This window comes from Hyla sarda, chromosome 1 (assembly GCF_029499605.1).
Source record: "Hyla sarda isolate aHylSar1 chromosome 1, aHylSar1.hap1, whole genome shotgun sequence".
Classification (NCBI taxonomy): domain Eukaryota; kingdom Metazoa; phylum Chordata; class Amphibia; order Anura; family Hylidae; genus Hyla; species Hyla sarda.
Window position 1 is genome coordinate 41300858 of NC_079189.1, and position 17509 is coordinate 41318366.

At 40.7% G+C, this 17509-nt stretch overlaps 1 protein-coding gene across 1 annotated transcript in view; it reads right to left on the reverse strand.

The window, feature by feature from the left end:
• Positions 1-2219: 2219 nt before the first annotated feature.
• ATOH8 (atonal bHLH transcription factor 8) overlaps positions 2220-17509 on the reverse strand; it is a 60415-nt gene continuing 45125 nt past the window's right edge. Inside the window, exon 3 of the mRNA XM_056554514.1 lies at positions 2220-3317. Coding sequence (XP_056410489.1) covers positions 3312-3317 — 6 coding nt within the window. The 3' untranslated portion in view covers positions 2220-3311. The remainder of the gene's footprint in view (positions 3318-17509) is intronic.

Here is a 17509-nt window from a genome sequence, read left to right on the forward strand (position 1 = left end):
CAAGTAAAGTGACAGACAATTATTTCTAACACAATATAGCCCCTGTAAAGAATAATTTATAGTCTATTTCCCCTTACACATCACTTCCTGGAGACTATAGCAATTAGTTTCTATCCTGTGGATAAAGAATGAGGTTTTAAATGTCAGAATGCACTAATAAAGCTTACAGTAAATATGTGACCCAATCCACTTAAAGGGTTGTCAAGGATTAGAAAAAAGCTGCTTCTTTTTTGCCAAAACAGCACCACTCCAGTCCAAAGGTTGTGTTTGGTGTTGCAGCTGAGCTTTATTAAAGTGAATGGGACTGAGCTGCAGTACTACACACAACCTGTGGACAGGAGTAGTGCTGTTTTTGCAAAAAAGAAGCAGCATTTTTCTATTCCTGGACAACCCCTTTAAGGGCCCAATTAGACTGGACCTTAAAGTGCAACTGTCATGAAATCTGGGTGCAATAACCTGCACACAACCTTTGTACTGTGTGCAAGTGGTGGGTATAGCAATGTTTTTACCTAATATTTGCAGGCTTTCATGACCCCAAAAAATGCTTTTGATCAAAGCCACTAGCGGTCAGATAGGTGTGGCGCGAGGTACGCGATGCCCCGCCGCCGCCACCCCCACCCCCTGTATGTCAGCACTGGGACCGCTGTGTGATTGAAACACAGGTCCCAGTGAATGTGCCCTTAAGCTAATCTAACATGCGCGCCGCTGTGTGTCATCCAGCAAGCACTCGCTCCCCCAGCGAGCACCTGCTCCCGCTGCCGTCCTTCTCCTCAGTGCGCCTGCGCAGTCCTAGCTGGATGACACGCAGCATCGCACACATCAGATTAGCTGAAGGACGCATGCACTGTGACCTGTGTGCCAATCATACAGCGGTCCCAGCGCTGACATACAGGAGGTGGCCGGGGCATCGCGTACCTCGCGCCACCCCTATCCGACCGTCAGTGGCTTTTATCAAAAGCATTTTTGGGGGTCATGAAAGCCTGCAAAATATTAGGTAAAACATTGCCATACACACCACCTGCACACAGTACAAAGGCACCCAGATTTCATGACAGTTGCGCTTTAAGGAATTAGTTTATTTATCAGTATTTCTACATCTATTGTAGATGTGTGGAGTTTTTTTTAATCTAAGTTCTTATACTCCTGAGGCCCGGAAAAGCCGCTTTTTCCGGGCGAGCAGCTTGCCAGAAATCCCTGGTATTCCTTTGCAGTAACTTCGATTGTATTGATCCCTACGAGGAATCCAGTTATCTGCTGTCGTAAACGCTCCCACATCTGTTTTTTTGTTTTATTTCTAAGAAATAAAAGAAAAACATTGCATTTTTTTGTGTTACCACAGCGTTCAGAAACAAAGACCGCCTGGTAACTGATTCAAAGGGGAAATGATTCAGTGAAAGTCAGAAAAGTTTATTGTCCTTCCAGTGCTTGTTGCATATAAGATGATCAATAAAGACAAGTGGGAACAAGGCCAACGGAGCCTTTGTGTAACGATAAGCAAACCATAGGCTAGATAACTTGCTTCTTTTTTGTTCCTCTTAACCTGCTCGGCCAGTTCCTTGCTGCAGCATTGCCTATCCTCAGTCAGTAATGCTGAGTGGGCAGTTTTGTCAAAGACAACACATCAACAGGGCCCTTGGGGATAGGCAAGATTGCCCCATTCCCTTTGTAACTGATCCTATACAGAACTTCCCATTATAGAAGAACTGTGGCATTGACCCAATGGTCCTAAAAAGGACATGGTGAGAAATGAAACACAAAGTCTTCTGTCTTGGTTGCCCAACCTGGCACCATAATGGGCCTCTCTTTCTTCTTTTGTACACCACTAATGCAAGTTACTGCAATTTTTGTCCCACGTGACATTGCAACTTGTAGAAACCAACGTAAACTGCTAGACCATGTTACAGTCTTCTATTGTGTTGCACATCTTGGCAAAACATTATAGGGGTACTCTGCTGCTCAGCACTTGGAACAAACTGTTCCGAACGCTGGAGCTGGTGCCGGGAGCTCGTGACGTCATAGCCCCTCCCCCTCATGACGTCACACCCCGCCCCCTCAATGCAAGTTTGTGGGATGTCATGCCCCCTCCTGTAGACTTGCATAGAGGGGGCGTGGCCGTGACGTCACGAGCCTCCGGCACTGCACACGCTCTAAACGAACACCGGGTGCAGCAGGACCCCTGTGTTCCGACATGTTATCCCCTATGGATAGGGGATAAGATGTCTTGGGGCGGAGTGGAGTACCCCTTTAACTGGTCAAACGTAGGCCTATCTTGAGTTTCCCATACACATTAGATGAGACTCAACCATACTCAGAACTGGCCAACAATCTTATGTGTCTGGCAGTGTCCCAAATTTTCCTCGTTGGCTAATGTCGGGGGGAGAAAGATCAGGAATGTTGGTTTTTAATATGCCCTTTGTTCCTTGTGGGAGGTAAGTTGATGACATCGGGTGTCTGGCAGTGTCTTATTTCCTAGTGTTCCAGATATATTTATTGTTTAGTAGTAAGTACCAGAAAGTTCCCTAATGACTAAGACAGTAAGATGGTGGCTAGGGTTGCTGGGAGCCTTTTTTTCATATTTATAACAATTTTTTTAAATGTTTTATGTTTATTTTTTTTACTTTTATTACCTTGGTTCCAGCACATATATTTTTTGAGCTTCTGACCATTGGGTTTGTATGTGTGAATAAGCAGTGCACCATGGGTATACAACAGCAATTTATAGTGTATTTAATTGGCAATAACATCTTATTATTTCCACTATGATCCATGAAGTCCCATGCAAGTCCTCATTCCATCAGGACTATCCTTATTAAATCTGGATCAGATATGTGACAAAAATATACAGTCAATAAAGCACAGTCTGGTGGAAGTCTCTGGTAGTCAAGCGTCACGGCCCTTTAAGGGGAACTCCATCATACACACATGGCAATAAATATATTTTGTGTGGGAGCTCAATGGAAAACCTCGGCTTCTTTGGACCAAAAAAGAAAAAAAATGGATGTATTGAGGCAATAAAAGGACACAAAGCTTTGCGAAGTCTTTGGCACAAGAAGAAAAATAAAATGAATTGGTCTGTGCAATGAAGTGACAGAAAATGTCCCAGGCGAAGACGGGGGGTTATGGCTAGATAAATTGCACAGGCTAAAAAGCTGAACGGCAGTTTTTGTTCCCTGTCTTTGTATTAGAAGCTGCAGATCCAGATGTCTTTTCGAGGAGTCTCAGCCAGGAGCTGTCTTCAGGATTTACCATCCAACATTCGCCAGAGAAGAGAGAGGGAACCCGCACTGGAAGAGGCCGAACGTCACCACATATCACTCCTAGGAGAGAAAATAATACGTTACAGGGTTATATATATATGTTACAAGGGAAAGAGTGATATCAGATCTATTTCATATATTTGTCCTATATATATCTATCTATCTATCTCATATCTATCTATCTTTCTATCTCATATTTATCTATCTCTCTCCTATCTATTTATCTATCTATCTATCTATCTATCTATCTCATATCTATCTTTCTATCTCATATCTATCTATCTTTCTATCTCTCTCCTATCTATCTCTCTCCTATCTATCTCTCTCCTATCTCCTATCTATCTATCTCATATCTATCTATCTCATATCTATCTATCTATCTAATATCTATCTATCTATCTTTCTATCTCATATCTATCTATCTCTCTCCTATCTATCTCATATATATCTATCTCCTATCTATCTATCTCTCTCCTATCTATCTATCTATCTATCTATCTATCTCATATCTATCTATCTATCTATCTATCTATCATCTATCTATATCATATCTATCTATCTCATATCTATCTATCTCATATCTATCTATCTCATATCTATCTATCTTTCTATCTCTCTCCTATCTATCTCTCTCCTATCTATCTCTCTCCTATCTCCTATCTATCTATCTCATATCTATCTATCTCATATCTATCTATCTATCTATCTAATATCTATCTATCTATCTTTCTATCTCATATCTATCTATCTCTCTCCTATCTATCTCATATATATCTATCTCTCTCCTATCTCCTATCTATCTATCTCATATCTATCTATCTCATATCTATCTATCTATCTATCTAATATCTATCTATCTATCTTTCTATCTCATATCTATCTATCTCTCTCCTATCTATCTCATATATATCTATCTCCTATCTATCTATCTCTCTTCTATCTATCTATCTATCTCATATCTATCTATCTATCATCTATCTATATCATATCTATCTATCTCATATCTATCTATCTCATATCTATCTTTCTATCTCATATCTATCTATCTTTCTATCTCTCTCCTATCTATCTCTCTCCTATCTATCTCTCTCCTATCTCCTATCTATCTATCTCATATCTATCTATCTATCTAATATCTATCTATCTATCTTTCTATCTCATATCTATCTATCTCTCTCCTATCTATCTCATATATATCTATCTCCTATCTATCTATCTCTCTCCTATCTATCTATCTATCTATCTATCTCATATCTATCTATCTATCTATCTATCATCTATCTATATCATATCTATCTATCTCATATCTATCTATCTCATATCTATCTTTCTATTTCATATCTATCTATCTTTCTATCTCATATCTCTCTATCTCATATCTATCTATCTATCTATCTATCTATCTATCTATCTCTCTCCTATCTATCTATCTATCTATCTATCTATCTATCTAGAAATTGGAAATATCCGCAGCACACTGAGTAGTAAAATTCAAACAAGTTTTATTCCATCACAGTGGGGGTGTCCAGAACAACGTTTCAACCAGCTCCCTGGTCTTTTTCAAGCTCGGAGCTTGAAAAAGACCAGGGAGCTGGTTGAAATGTTGTTCTGGACACCCCCACTGTGATGGAATAAAACTTGTTTGAATTTTACTACTCAGTGTGCTGCGGATATTTCCAATTTCTGCTTACACATGGATCCCTGACCCGGGTCTGGACTCTGCGTGCACCGAATTTTTGTTTTTTTTGGGTGCTGCTCTCCTTCTACTATCTATCTATCTATCTATCTATCTATCTCATATCTATTTATATATCTCATATCTATCTATCTTATATCTATCTATCTATCTATCTCATATATATCTATTATCTATCTAATATCTATCTATCTATGTTGGGAGTGGAAGAGCCACAGTTTGGAGAGCCACAGTTTGAGACCACTGATCTATCTCTTTGTTTTGGAAGACCCACATATTGCACAGACAGTGGTTTCAAACAATATTTAGGTTACCCTGCGGAGGCGCTGCAGGGGAACTGAACATTTAGTACCAGGATTATCCTCACATAGACTCCATCTGATAATTGGCACCAGAACCTTGTGATTATTATTATGATAAACCCCTTTAAGGAAATATGTTCAATATCAATAATTCCTTTGTGGAGAAACTAATGAATGTAAGCGATTTGATAGTAGTGATAGTAGTCAGAGAGGCGGGGCTGTAAATTATATAGTCAGAGAGGCGGGGCTGTAAATTATATAGTCAGAGAGGCGGGGCTGTGAATTATAGTAGGTAGACAGGTGGGGATGTGAATGATAGTAAGAGAGGCGGGGCTGTAAATTATATAGTCAGAGAGGCGGGGCTATGAATTATAGTAGGTAGACAGGTGGGGCTGTGAATGATAGTCAGAGAGGCGGGTCTGTAAATTATATAGTCAGAGAGGCGGGGCTATGAATTATAGTAAGTGGACAGGTGGGGCTGTGAATTATAGTAGGTAGACAGGTGGGGCTGTAAATGGTATCAGTGAAAGGCGAGACTGAATGAAATAGTGAGAGGTGGGGCTGTAAATGATAGTAGTGAGAGGCGGGGCTGTGAATAATAGTAGTGAGAGGCAGGGCTGTAAATGATAGTAGTGAGAGGCGGGGCTGTGAATAATAGTAGTGAGAGGCGGGGCTGTGAATAATAGTAGTGAGAGGCAGGGCTGTGAATAATATTAGTGAGAGGTGGGGCTGTAAATGATAGTAGTGAGAGGCGTGGCTGTGAATAATAGTAGTGAGAGGCGGGGCTGTGAATAATAGTAGTGAGAGGCAGGGCTGTGAATACTAGTAGTGAGAGGCGGGGCTGGAATAATAGTAGTGAGAGGTGGGGCTGTGAACCATAGTAGTCAGAGTGGTGGGGTTGAGAATGATAGGACACGTGAGAGGCAGGGCTGCGAATGATAGTAGTCAGAGAGGCGGGCTGCGAATGATAGTAGTCAGAGAGGCAGGCTGTGAAGGTTAATAGTAGTCAGAGAGGTGGGGCTGTAAACCATAGTAGTCAGAGTGGTGGGGTTGTGAATGATAGGACACATGAGAGGCAGGGCTGCGAATGATAGTAGTCAGAGAGGCGGGCTGCGAAGGTTAATAGTAGTCAGAGAGGCGGGGCTGTGAATGATAGTAGTGAGAGATGGGGCAGTGAATCATGGTAGTCAGAGAGGTGGGGTTGTTAATGACAGTAGTCAGAGAGGCTGGGCTGTAAATGATAGTAGTCAGAGGCGGGCTTGTGAATGATAGTAGTCAGAGAGGCGGGGCTGCAAATGATAATAGTCAGAGAGGCGGGGGTGCAAATGACAGCAATCAGAGAGACGGAGTTACAAATGATAGTAGTCAGAGAGGAGGGAATGCGAATGATAGTAGTTAGAGAGGCGGGGCTGCGAAGGTTAATAGTAGTCAGAGGGGCGGGTCTGGGAATGATAGTAGTGAGAGGTGGGGCTGTGGATCATAGTAGTCAGAGTGATGGGGTTGTGAATGATAGGACAAATGAGAGGCAGGGCTGCGAATGATAGTAGTCAGAGAGGCAGGCTGCGAAGGTTAATAGTAGTCAGAGAGGCGGGGCTGTGAATGATAGTAGTTGGTTGGTGGGGCAGTGAATCATGGTAGTCAGAGAGGTGGGGTTGTGAATGACAGTAGTCAGAGAGGTGGGGCTGTGAATGATAGTAGTTGGTTGGTGGGGCAGTGAATCATCATAGTCAGAGAGGTAGGGTTGTGAATGACAGTAGTCAGAGAGGCGGGGCTGTGAATGATTGTAGTGGGAGGTGGGGCAGTGAATCATGGTAGTCAGAGAGGTGGGGTTGTGAATGACAGTAGTCAGAGAGGCGGGGCTGTGAATGATTGTAGTGGGAGGTGGGGCAGTGAATCATGGTAGTCAGAGAGGTGGGGTTGTGAATGACAGTATTCAGAGAGGCGGGGCTGTGAATGATAGTAGTTGGTTGGTGGGGCAGTGAATCATCATAGTCAGAGAGGCGGGGCTGTGAATGATAGTAGTGGGAGGTGGGGCAGTGAATCATCATAGTCAGAGAGGTGGGGTTGTGAATGACAGTAGTCAGAGAGGCGGGGCTGTGAATGATAGTAGTGGGAGGTGGGGCAGTGAATCATGGTAGTCAGAGAGGTGGGGTTGTGACTGACAGTAGTCAGAGAGGCGGGGCTGTGAATGATAGTAGTGGGAGGTGGGGCAGTGAATCATGGTAGTCAGAGAGGTGGGGTTGTGAATGACAGTAGTCAGAGAGGCGGGGCTGTGAATGATAGTAGTGGGAGGTGGGGCAGTGAATCATGGTAGTCAGAGAGGTGGGGTTGTGAATGACAGTAGTCAGTGAGGCGGGGCTGTGACTTTACAATTGTCTTCAGTATAATTCAGTTACTTCTCAGATTTTAACACAAATTCTAGTACAATGGATTGTGAACACCATTCATCTCATGTTTCATTCATTCCCTGCCAATATGTCTGCTGTCCTGATACATTTTAGGGGGTGTATTGAGGTAGGACATCATTCTCGCTGTACATGTGACGGTTCTCTCACCATTCTGCAGAGAGAGAGCTCCGAGCAGCTGATAACATTAGCTATTTGTGCAGAGGAAGCAAGACATGTGAAATGTAATAAGCCTGATGGCAGCTTCTCCTTCTGGGACACAGGCCTCATCCATCTCCTGCTGTGAGGTGATGCTGAGAGGAGCCGCACCAACAAACAGAAAGCTTTAAATAGATGCAAAGACTACGTAAGGAAATCAGAGCTACAATAAAAGCCAAAATCTATCCTTCACCTCAACGCCAAATGCAGTGGTTGCTTTCTGATGAATTAAAGGGCAACTCCACTAAAACTAGATGTTTACCAAGATCCAACCAGCACAATCTGTACAGCATAAATAGATAGTAGGAACCTTTTAGGGGAAATACTCTTTAGTTATTTTTTTTCTCTTTCACTATCTTTATTTTTACACAATCCTAATATATTGCAGTTTCCATTTTGACCACTAGGCCTTAAACTAAGCTGAGATTTCCTGTTCTGTACAGACCCATTCCCAGCAGTCTCCTCCTTATCACAGACATGAGTACATTAAAGGGGTACTGCAGCCAAAATTAATTTATGCCCTATCCGCAGGATAGGAGATAAGTAACTGATCGCGGAACCGGACCCCGTCTCGCTCAGTGAGGAGCGTGTGTCATCTACCACTAGACGGCACATGCGCCATTTGTTTCTAATGTTATATCTTCAGAGCGCCCATAGAAATCAATGGAGCTCGTGCCGTCTACCCCACGTGCTCCTCACTCAGAGCCGGGTCTCATTCTGGAGATTGAGGAGGGTCACAGCTATCGGACTCTCGTCAATTAGCTACTTATCCCCTATCCTGTGGGTAGGGGATAAGTTAATTTTGGTAGCAGTACCCCTTTAAAACCAATGTATTGATTACAAAAGTACACACAATAGCTGATGTTCACAGATCAGCCTCCCCCTCCCTGTAAAATGACCTCTGCAAAGGTCACTGAGCATGCCCAGACAGCTTTGCCATTCATATAAATTAGACAGCTTCAGTCTATTGTTGCCTATGTCCATGCGGCCTGCTGTAAAGCATATCTCTAAATGCTATTAAAAACAGCTCAGGGTAAAATGGCCGCCCCAATAATAATGCATAATAAAATAATAATAATGAAAATTAGAAAATAGAAACAAATTAGAAAAAGAACATGTTTCAGTTTCTGGTTCTAATGATGGGCCCATACACACTAAAATTCCACTTAAAAATGAGTAAAAATACAGTGCAGCAGCCTACCATTGTTATCCATGGAATACTGCTGCACCATTAATACTATAGAATTTCCATGGTGAACGTTCCACTGTGGAAATTCCTTATGCCCAAAGAATGAACATGAACCCATAGCACTAAAAAAATAAAAAAAAATAAAAAAAATTTGGGGTCATAAAAATGATATTAGGCATCATTCACATCATGTGACCAGTGTATTTTACGATACCATTAAAAAGGTCATATACTGGGCGCTTACTCTACTAGTTTGGTCTATTTCCAGAACTATATATATATATATTTTTCCAGAACTATATATATATATATATATATTATTTTTTGTGTGGATAGTCAACCTCTTTGCCAGATCCTGACATACACTGGTGACATAGATGAAAAATTTGATATAAACTGGACCTTAAAGTGTACATGTCCCTAAAAAAAAAGGACCCTGCCTGATCTCTAGAACGAGCGGGACAGAAGAGCGTGGCTCAGCGTATCTCTGCCCACTCCCTGTGCCGGAGAATGAGACAGTCCCATACACTTACATTATCAGTTATGGTCATTTGGTGCAGAGTCGGGAGCGAAAGCGACTGGCTCGCGCTTCTTCCGACATATTTTAGTAATCTGTCTGAAAGTGAACACTCTCTACGACATATACATTTTTTTTATTTTTTTTTAAGTGACACATATTTATTCTGTTAGCCAAAATTGTATTATGTGCCATAAAATGTCATGTAGTAAAGGAAAGGAAAAAAATTAAATAATAATAATAAGGTGTATTACTATCTATTACCTGCAGGTGGTGCTGTCTACTAGAGCTGTTCATTAGTTATTAGTCTTCTTTATTGTAAGGCAGTATCATGGCTGCTTAATTGTTTGTAGCTTTATTACAGTCTGCCCAGATAGGGACGTAACTATAAGGGGGGCCCAGGGCCCTGGAGCATAAGGGGGCCCCAAAGACACCTCTGCCCCATAAGAAAAAACACCAGTATTATAAATGGCACATGGAGCCCTGTTAGAGATTTAGAATTGGGGCCCAAAAGCTTCAAGTTAGGCCTCTGCTCCCAGACATAACGTAAATCTCCTCGGTCCCACAAATTCTAACAGGGCCTCAACTTACCATGTGCCAAATGCTAATTCCGGGGTCTTTTTATATAGCAGATGGCTCTCTGTGCCCCTTCAGGAACCAGGAACCAAGTGCCATTGCTACCTGTGCACCCCCTATAGTGCACCCCCTATATACCTCTGGACGGCCTGACATTATGGCAGAGTTTCCCAACCAGTGTGCCTCCAGCTGTTGCAAAACTACAACTCCCAGCATGCCCGGACAGCCTTCGGCTGTCCGGGCATGCTGGGAGTTGTATTTTTGCAACAGCTGGAGGCACATTGGTTGGGAAACACTGCTTCATGGTAAAATGCATCTATCAATGATGTATCCCTATGTCTGCTCCAGTTTGCTGTGTTTTGGCCCCATTAGTAATCCTACATCCTAGCGTCTGCCTCGCTTATTTGGCACCGTATGTCGGAGCGACAGCCTGGTCTTCGGGGAGGTATATACAATATTCGGATTGTCACCCGGCATCCCAATCGGAGTGACAGCTCGCCTCAATGGTGCCAATTTGTGGACAGCTGCATCTGTTTCGTGTTTGGGCAGCCGGGTGCCGGAGACGCAGTCACAGGCGAGCAGCTTTCCAGCTGCTGGAGATCTGCGCGGTGACCACCTCCGCCCCAGGCTATGCATTCTGCACTTTACTGCTCTTTAAGAAAATATTGCTTTAAATCTCTAAATCTGTCCCAGCAGCCACCCAGAATAAAGATCCAAGGGTGGCCTATGGGATTCGGCTTTTAGTGATCTGGGGAAAACGGAATCATTTCATACACGCTGATCTTTTCAAAGGATTCTCTGATTATTAGGTCATTTTTTAGACAAAATTTAGGATACTGATAATAACAATACTTATTTATGTAGCGCCAACAGATTTTGCAGCATTGATAAATCTTGCCATGAAATCTTGCTGTTTGACTTTATCAGCACTATTTCTAGCCATTATACAACTTGTTTATGGTATTTTTCACCAGTTTTCCCACCGCAGACTTCATCTTCAATTTTCAGTTGTCCCTTCATATTGTCTCCCATACACTACACACAAAGAAGAAAAATCCTGCTCTTATTTCTCTTTATACCACTCCCTAAAAAAGCAGCAGAAGCAGCATTGAGGACATTATAAAGAAACCAAAGCAGCAGCATTGAGGACATTATAAAGTAGTACTGAGCAGTCTAAACTGTGATTCAAGCCCTAGGGCAATGTTTCCCGAACAGGTTTCCTCCCGCTGTTTCAAAATTACATCTTACAGCATGCCCGGACAGCCCTTGGCTGTCCAGACATACCGGGAGTTTTAGTTTTACAACAGCTGGAGGCATCCTGGTTGAGAAACACTGCCCTAGGGCTTGAATCACAGTTTAGACTGCTCAGTACTACTTTATAATGTCCTCAATGCTGCTGCTGCTTTGGTTTCTTTGCAGTGCCTGTATCTGATTCTGCTCTCTTAACTCACTCATCTCTCTATGTTACTCCCACCCCTGCCTTCTTCATAGACTTGTATGGGAAACATGTAACCTGATCTCTCAGTGAGCTGCTGGTAGTCCCTCCAGTAAACACAGGAACCAATTAAGTTTTTTTTTCAGAGTAAATGAAAGTTAAGCAGGTTTGTAGAAAAGACGGTGAACACTGCCATTGTGAACTGTGTGGACCCCTGAACCTAAAGGGGAACTCTGCTCCCTGGCAACTTATCTCATTGCGGGGGGGTCCGGCCACATTGCAGGGGGTCTGGTGATCAGCATAACAGACGACCACAGCCCGAAGCTGTGGCCGACATGCTCAGCTATGGGAGTTATTGAGGTATACGAACGCTGTTTCTCTGCCTCTCCCATAGACATTAATGGAGGGGTTGTGGCGACCACGGCCACCTGAAGCCTAGCAAGGCCGGGGTTCTGAATAAATGTTCAGAAAGACGGGGTGCCGGGCTGGAGATAGCGGAGATCCCATCGGTTGGACCCCCCACGATCAGAAATCTTATCCCCTATTCTTTGGATAGGGTTGAAGTACCCCTTTAACTATAACGCTTCAATAGTGCCTCCATTATGTGAACAGAACTAGAATAGGCAATTGCAAACCCACCTCCTCCATCATGCTTTCATCCATTGTGTTCTCATAAGACAAACACATGACTGCACTATGCGTGTCCCTTAGCTGCGTACATGCGTCTACAAAATGTAGATCGGTCAGATTCACACTCAGATCCCCATTACAACAGGACAGATGTGCTAATCCCAGAGCCACCTTGACGCCTATTCCTGTTGTACGCCATATATTTCCTGTGTTATTAACTATTATACTCCGCTGCACACTGCACCTTTAATTATTCTGCTCCCTCGGCCTGTCAGCCCCAGCAGCTGTTTAACATAACTTTATCTTTGATCAAGTGTCTTATAAATCCCCTAAGATTTGTTGTAACTTCACGGGTTGTTTTTTCTGAAAAGCGAGAGGATTAAGAGCTTACCGTGTTATTCCTTTGGAGACTACGAAAAATGACTATACTCTACTAATCCTGCCGGGTGTACATCTAAATATTTATGAGGCAGGTTACAGTAGGCGTTTTGTCTGAAAAATACGCAGTTTAGGGTTATTAGGAACTAAAGCCGGTCATACATTGGCCAATTTGGCCCCGATGTGACCAATGTTCTGATATTTTTCCGATTCTTCTTCACTGTTGATAAGATGCAATGATGGGAGTTATTGTCGACAATTTACCATTAACTACTATAAAACTGCCCCCTGTGTACAAGAATATAACTACTATAATACTGTTTCCTATATACAAGAATATAACTACTATAATACTGCTCCTATGTACAAGAATATAACTACTATAATACTGCTCCTATGTATAAGAATATAACTACTATAATACTGCTCCTATATACAAGAATATAACTACTATAATACTGTTTCCTATATACAAGAATATAGCTACTATAATACTGTCTCCTATATACAAGAATATAGCTACTATAATACTGCTCCTATATACAAGAATATAACTACTATAATACTGCTCCTATGTGCAAGAATATAACTACTATAATACTGCTCCTATGTACAAGAATATAACTACTATAATACTGCTCCTATGTACAATAATATAACTACTATAATACTGCTCCTATATACAAGAATATAACTACTATAATACTGTTTCCTATATACAAGAATATAACTACTATAATACTGTCTCCTATATACAAGAATATAACTACTATAATACTGTCTCCTATATACAAGAATATAACTACTATAATACTGCTCCTATATACAAAAATATAACTACTATAATACTGCTCCTATATACAAAAATATAACTACTATAATACTGTTTCCTATATACAAGAATATAACTACTATAATACTGTTTCCTATATACAAGAATATAATTACTATAATACTGTCTCCTATATACAAGAATATAACTACTATAATACTGCTCCTATGTACAAGAATATAACTACTATAATACTGCTCCTATGTACAAGAATATAACTACTATAATACTGCTCCTATATACAAGAATATAACTACTATAATACTGTTTCCTATATACAAGAATATAACTACTATAATACTGTCTCCTATATACAAGAATATAACTACTATAATACTGTCTCCTATATACAAGAATATAACTACTATAATACTGCTCCTATATACAAAAATATAACTACTATAATACTGTTTCCTATATACAAGAATATAACTACTATAATACTGTTTCCTATATACAAGAATATAACTACTATAATACTGTCTCCTATATACAAGAATATAACTACTATAATACTGCTCCTATGTACAAGAATATAACTACTATTATACTGCTCCTATGTACAAGAATATAACTACTATAATACTGCCCCTTTGTACATGAATATATAACTACTATAATACTGTCTCTTATGTACAATAATATAACTACTTTAATACTGCTCCTATGTACAAGAATATAATTACTATACTACTGCCCCTTTGTACATGAATATATAACTACTATAATACTGTCTCTCATGTACAATAATATAACTACTATAATACTGCTCCTATGTACAAGAATATAACTACTATAATTCTGCCTCTTATGTACAAGAATATAACTACTATAATACTGCCTCCTATGTACAAGAATATAACTACTATAATACCATCTCCTATATACAAGAATATAACTACTATAATACTGCTTCCTATATACAAAAATATATCTACTATAATACTGCTCCTATATACAAAAATATAACTACTATAATACTGCTCCTATATACAAGAATATAACTACTATAATACTGCCTCCTATGTACAAGACTATAACTACTATAATACTGCTCCTATATACAAGAATATAACTACTATAATACTGCTCCTATATACAAGAATATAACTACTATAATACTGCCTCCTATGTACAAGACTATAACTACTATAATACTGCCTCCTATGTACAAGAATATAACTACTATAATACTGCTTCCTATGTACAAGACTACAACTACTATAATACTACTCCTCCAGCTGGGAGGACACCACCCCTCGACAAAGGTTTACCGAAATGCCACATTGTGGTGGTGTGGCTCTGGTATCCTGTGTCTGCTTATCTACCATGTATGGCTAAGTATATACTTGTGATTATGTTTTTTTTTTTTGCACTATTTGCACTATAATCTTGTTTACAATTGTTTGCTGCTATGTATATGCTGCATGTTAGCCTCATTACATACTATGCACTCGGCACTTTCTGTCGTATACCTGAGTGACACCCTTGTTTTACCCTTTTTCCCCCTCTGGGTGTATATTCTCCTGTTTTAAATGTGAATATATGTTATGATTAATAAAATTGTGTACTATTTCTTATAAAATAATAAGTGACTCGAGTTTTTTCTTCTGTGTGCATATTATATATAGGAGGTCACGAAGCACTAGTTACACAGGGGGCCATTATGATTTATGATATATCTAAATAGCACCTACGTTTGTCCCCCCACCCCCCCCCCCCACACACTTTTTTTTGGTATCTGATAATTAAAGGGGTTATCCAGGAAAAAACTTTTATATATATATATATATATCAAGCTCCAGAAAGTTAAACAGATTTGTAAATTACTTATATTAAAAAATCTTCATCCTTCGAGTACTTATGAGCTTCTGAAGTTGAGTTGTTCTTTTCTGTCTAAGTGCTCTCTGATGTCACCTGTCTCGGGAACCACCCAGTTTAGAAGCAAATCCTAATAGCAAACCTCTTCTACTCTGTGCAGTTCCCAAGACAAGCAGAGATGTCAGCAGAGAGCACTGTTGCCAGACAGAAAACAACAACTCAACTTTAGCAGCTGATAATTATTGAAAGGATTAAGATTTTTTTTTAATAGAAGTAATTTACAAATCTGTTTAACTTTCTGGAGCCAGTTGATATATAAAAAAAAGTTTTTTTCCTGGATAACCCCTTTAAGCGTATTCTGTTCAGTATGGAAGCAGATTCCTTGCTTGCCTGATGATTCTTATTATTAAACTAAATGGGATGTCTAAGGTTCCACATATATTTTTGAGAACGTGATTGTTTATTTATAGCAGATCACAAGTCATTGGAGGTAATATACAGTGATCCCTCAACATACGATGGTAATCCGTTACAAATGGACCATCGTTTGTTGAAACCATGGTATGTTGAGGGATCCGTGCAATGTAAAGTATAGGACAGTGCTCTACAACCTGCGGACCTCCAGATGTTGCAAAACTACAACTCCCAAATATTCAAATGAGCTCACCACAACCCCTATACAGGTAGTGTGTCCTGCAACCAGCTCCGACTCCAGTTAAGAAGTCTCAGAACTGATTTTATGCCAAGCCAGAACTCTCTCCAGAAGGAAAGAGAACCCATCTGCAGACAGCTGTTTCGGGGTACTTGCCCCTCATCAGTACAGAGCAGGGTTATCTGGCTTGGCTGGGTGAGAGGCCTCTGACTAGCTAAACGGGATCAGTATTTTCCTCAGGGAGAGGACGCCACTCCTGACGTGAGACGGAGATTTAAGTAGGCCATTTGCACTGCGGGCACCTGGGCAAGTACCCCGAAACAGCTGTCTGCAGATGGGTTCTCTTTCCTTCTGGAGAGAGTTCTGGCTTGGCATAAAACCCCAATCATTTCTGAGACTTCTTAACTGGAGTCGGATGTGGTTGCAGGACACACTACCTGTATAGGGGGTGTGGTGAGCTCAATTGAATATATATATATATATATATATATATATATATATATATAACATGTGACTAATTTCCTTTAAGTGACCACAAAGCCACCTGCATACGTTAAAGGCGTCGTGTTTGGATATTAGTAGCCAATTTAACATTGGTTATTGGCTTCACTGGAGGATTAATCTCACAGGCCCCATCTGGTATTGATCTATTGTCCATGGTAATATGCTTTTACTTCAGGGGAAGGAGGGTTTGCACTATGGGGGAGATTTATCAAAACCTGTCCAGAGGAAAAGTTGCTGAGTTGCCCATAGCAACCAATCAGATCGCTTCTTTCATTTTCCATAGGCCTTTTTGAAAAATGAAAGAAGCGCTCTGATTGGTTGCTATGGGCAACTCAGCAACTTTTCTTCTGGACAGTTTTTGATAAATTTCCCCCTATACATTGGGCAGTAATGTGTTATATTACTGGTGGCATATTATTACAATATTGTTCATCTTATAGTCCAGTATACTGGTTTAGCTAGGCCTGGGGCTGATACCTGTGTTCGCACATTACATTACATCCGTGTGCGTGCCTGTATGAATGAGTTGCCCATAACAACCAATCAGATCGCTTCTTTAAAGATGAAAGAAGCAATCTGATTGGTTGCTATGGGAAACTGTACCACTCTTCCTCTGCACAGGTTTTGATAAATCTCCCAATTGTATATAGTGTGTGCAAATATATATATATATTTATTGAGTATATGCATAAAAGCGTTCCTGTATTTAGTATGCATGCATCTGTATTCCTAGTTGTAGTTTAGTTAAAGGGGTACTCTGGTGGAAAACAATTTACACTGCTCAAAAAAATAAAGGGAACACTTAAACAACACAATGTAACTCCAAGTCAATGACACTTCTGTGAAATCACACTGTCCACTCAGGAAGAACACTGATTGACAATCAATTTTACATGCTGTTGTGCAAATGGAACAGACAACAAGTGGAAATTATAGGTAATTAGCAGGACACCCCCCCAATAGAGGAGTGGTTCTGCAGGTAGTGACCACAGACCACTTATCAGTTCCTATGCTTCCTGCCTGATGTTTTGGTCACTTTTGAATGCTGGCGGTGCTTTCACTCTAGTGGTAGCATGAGACGGAGTCTACAACCCACACAAGTGGCTCAGGTAGTGCA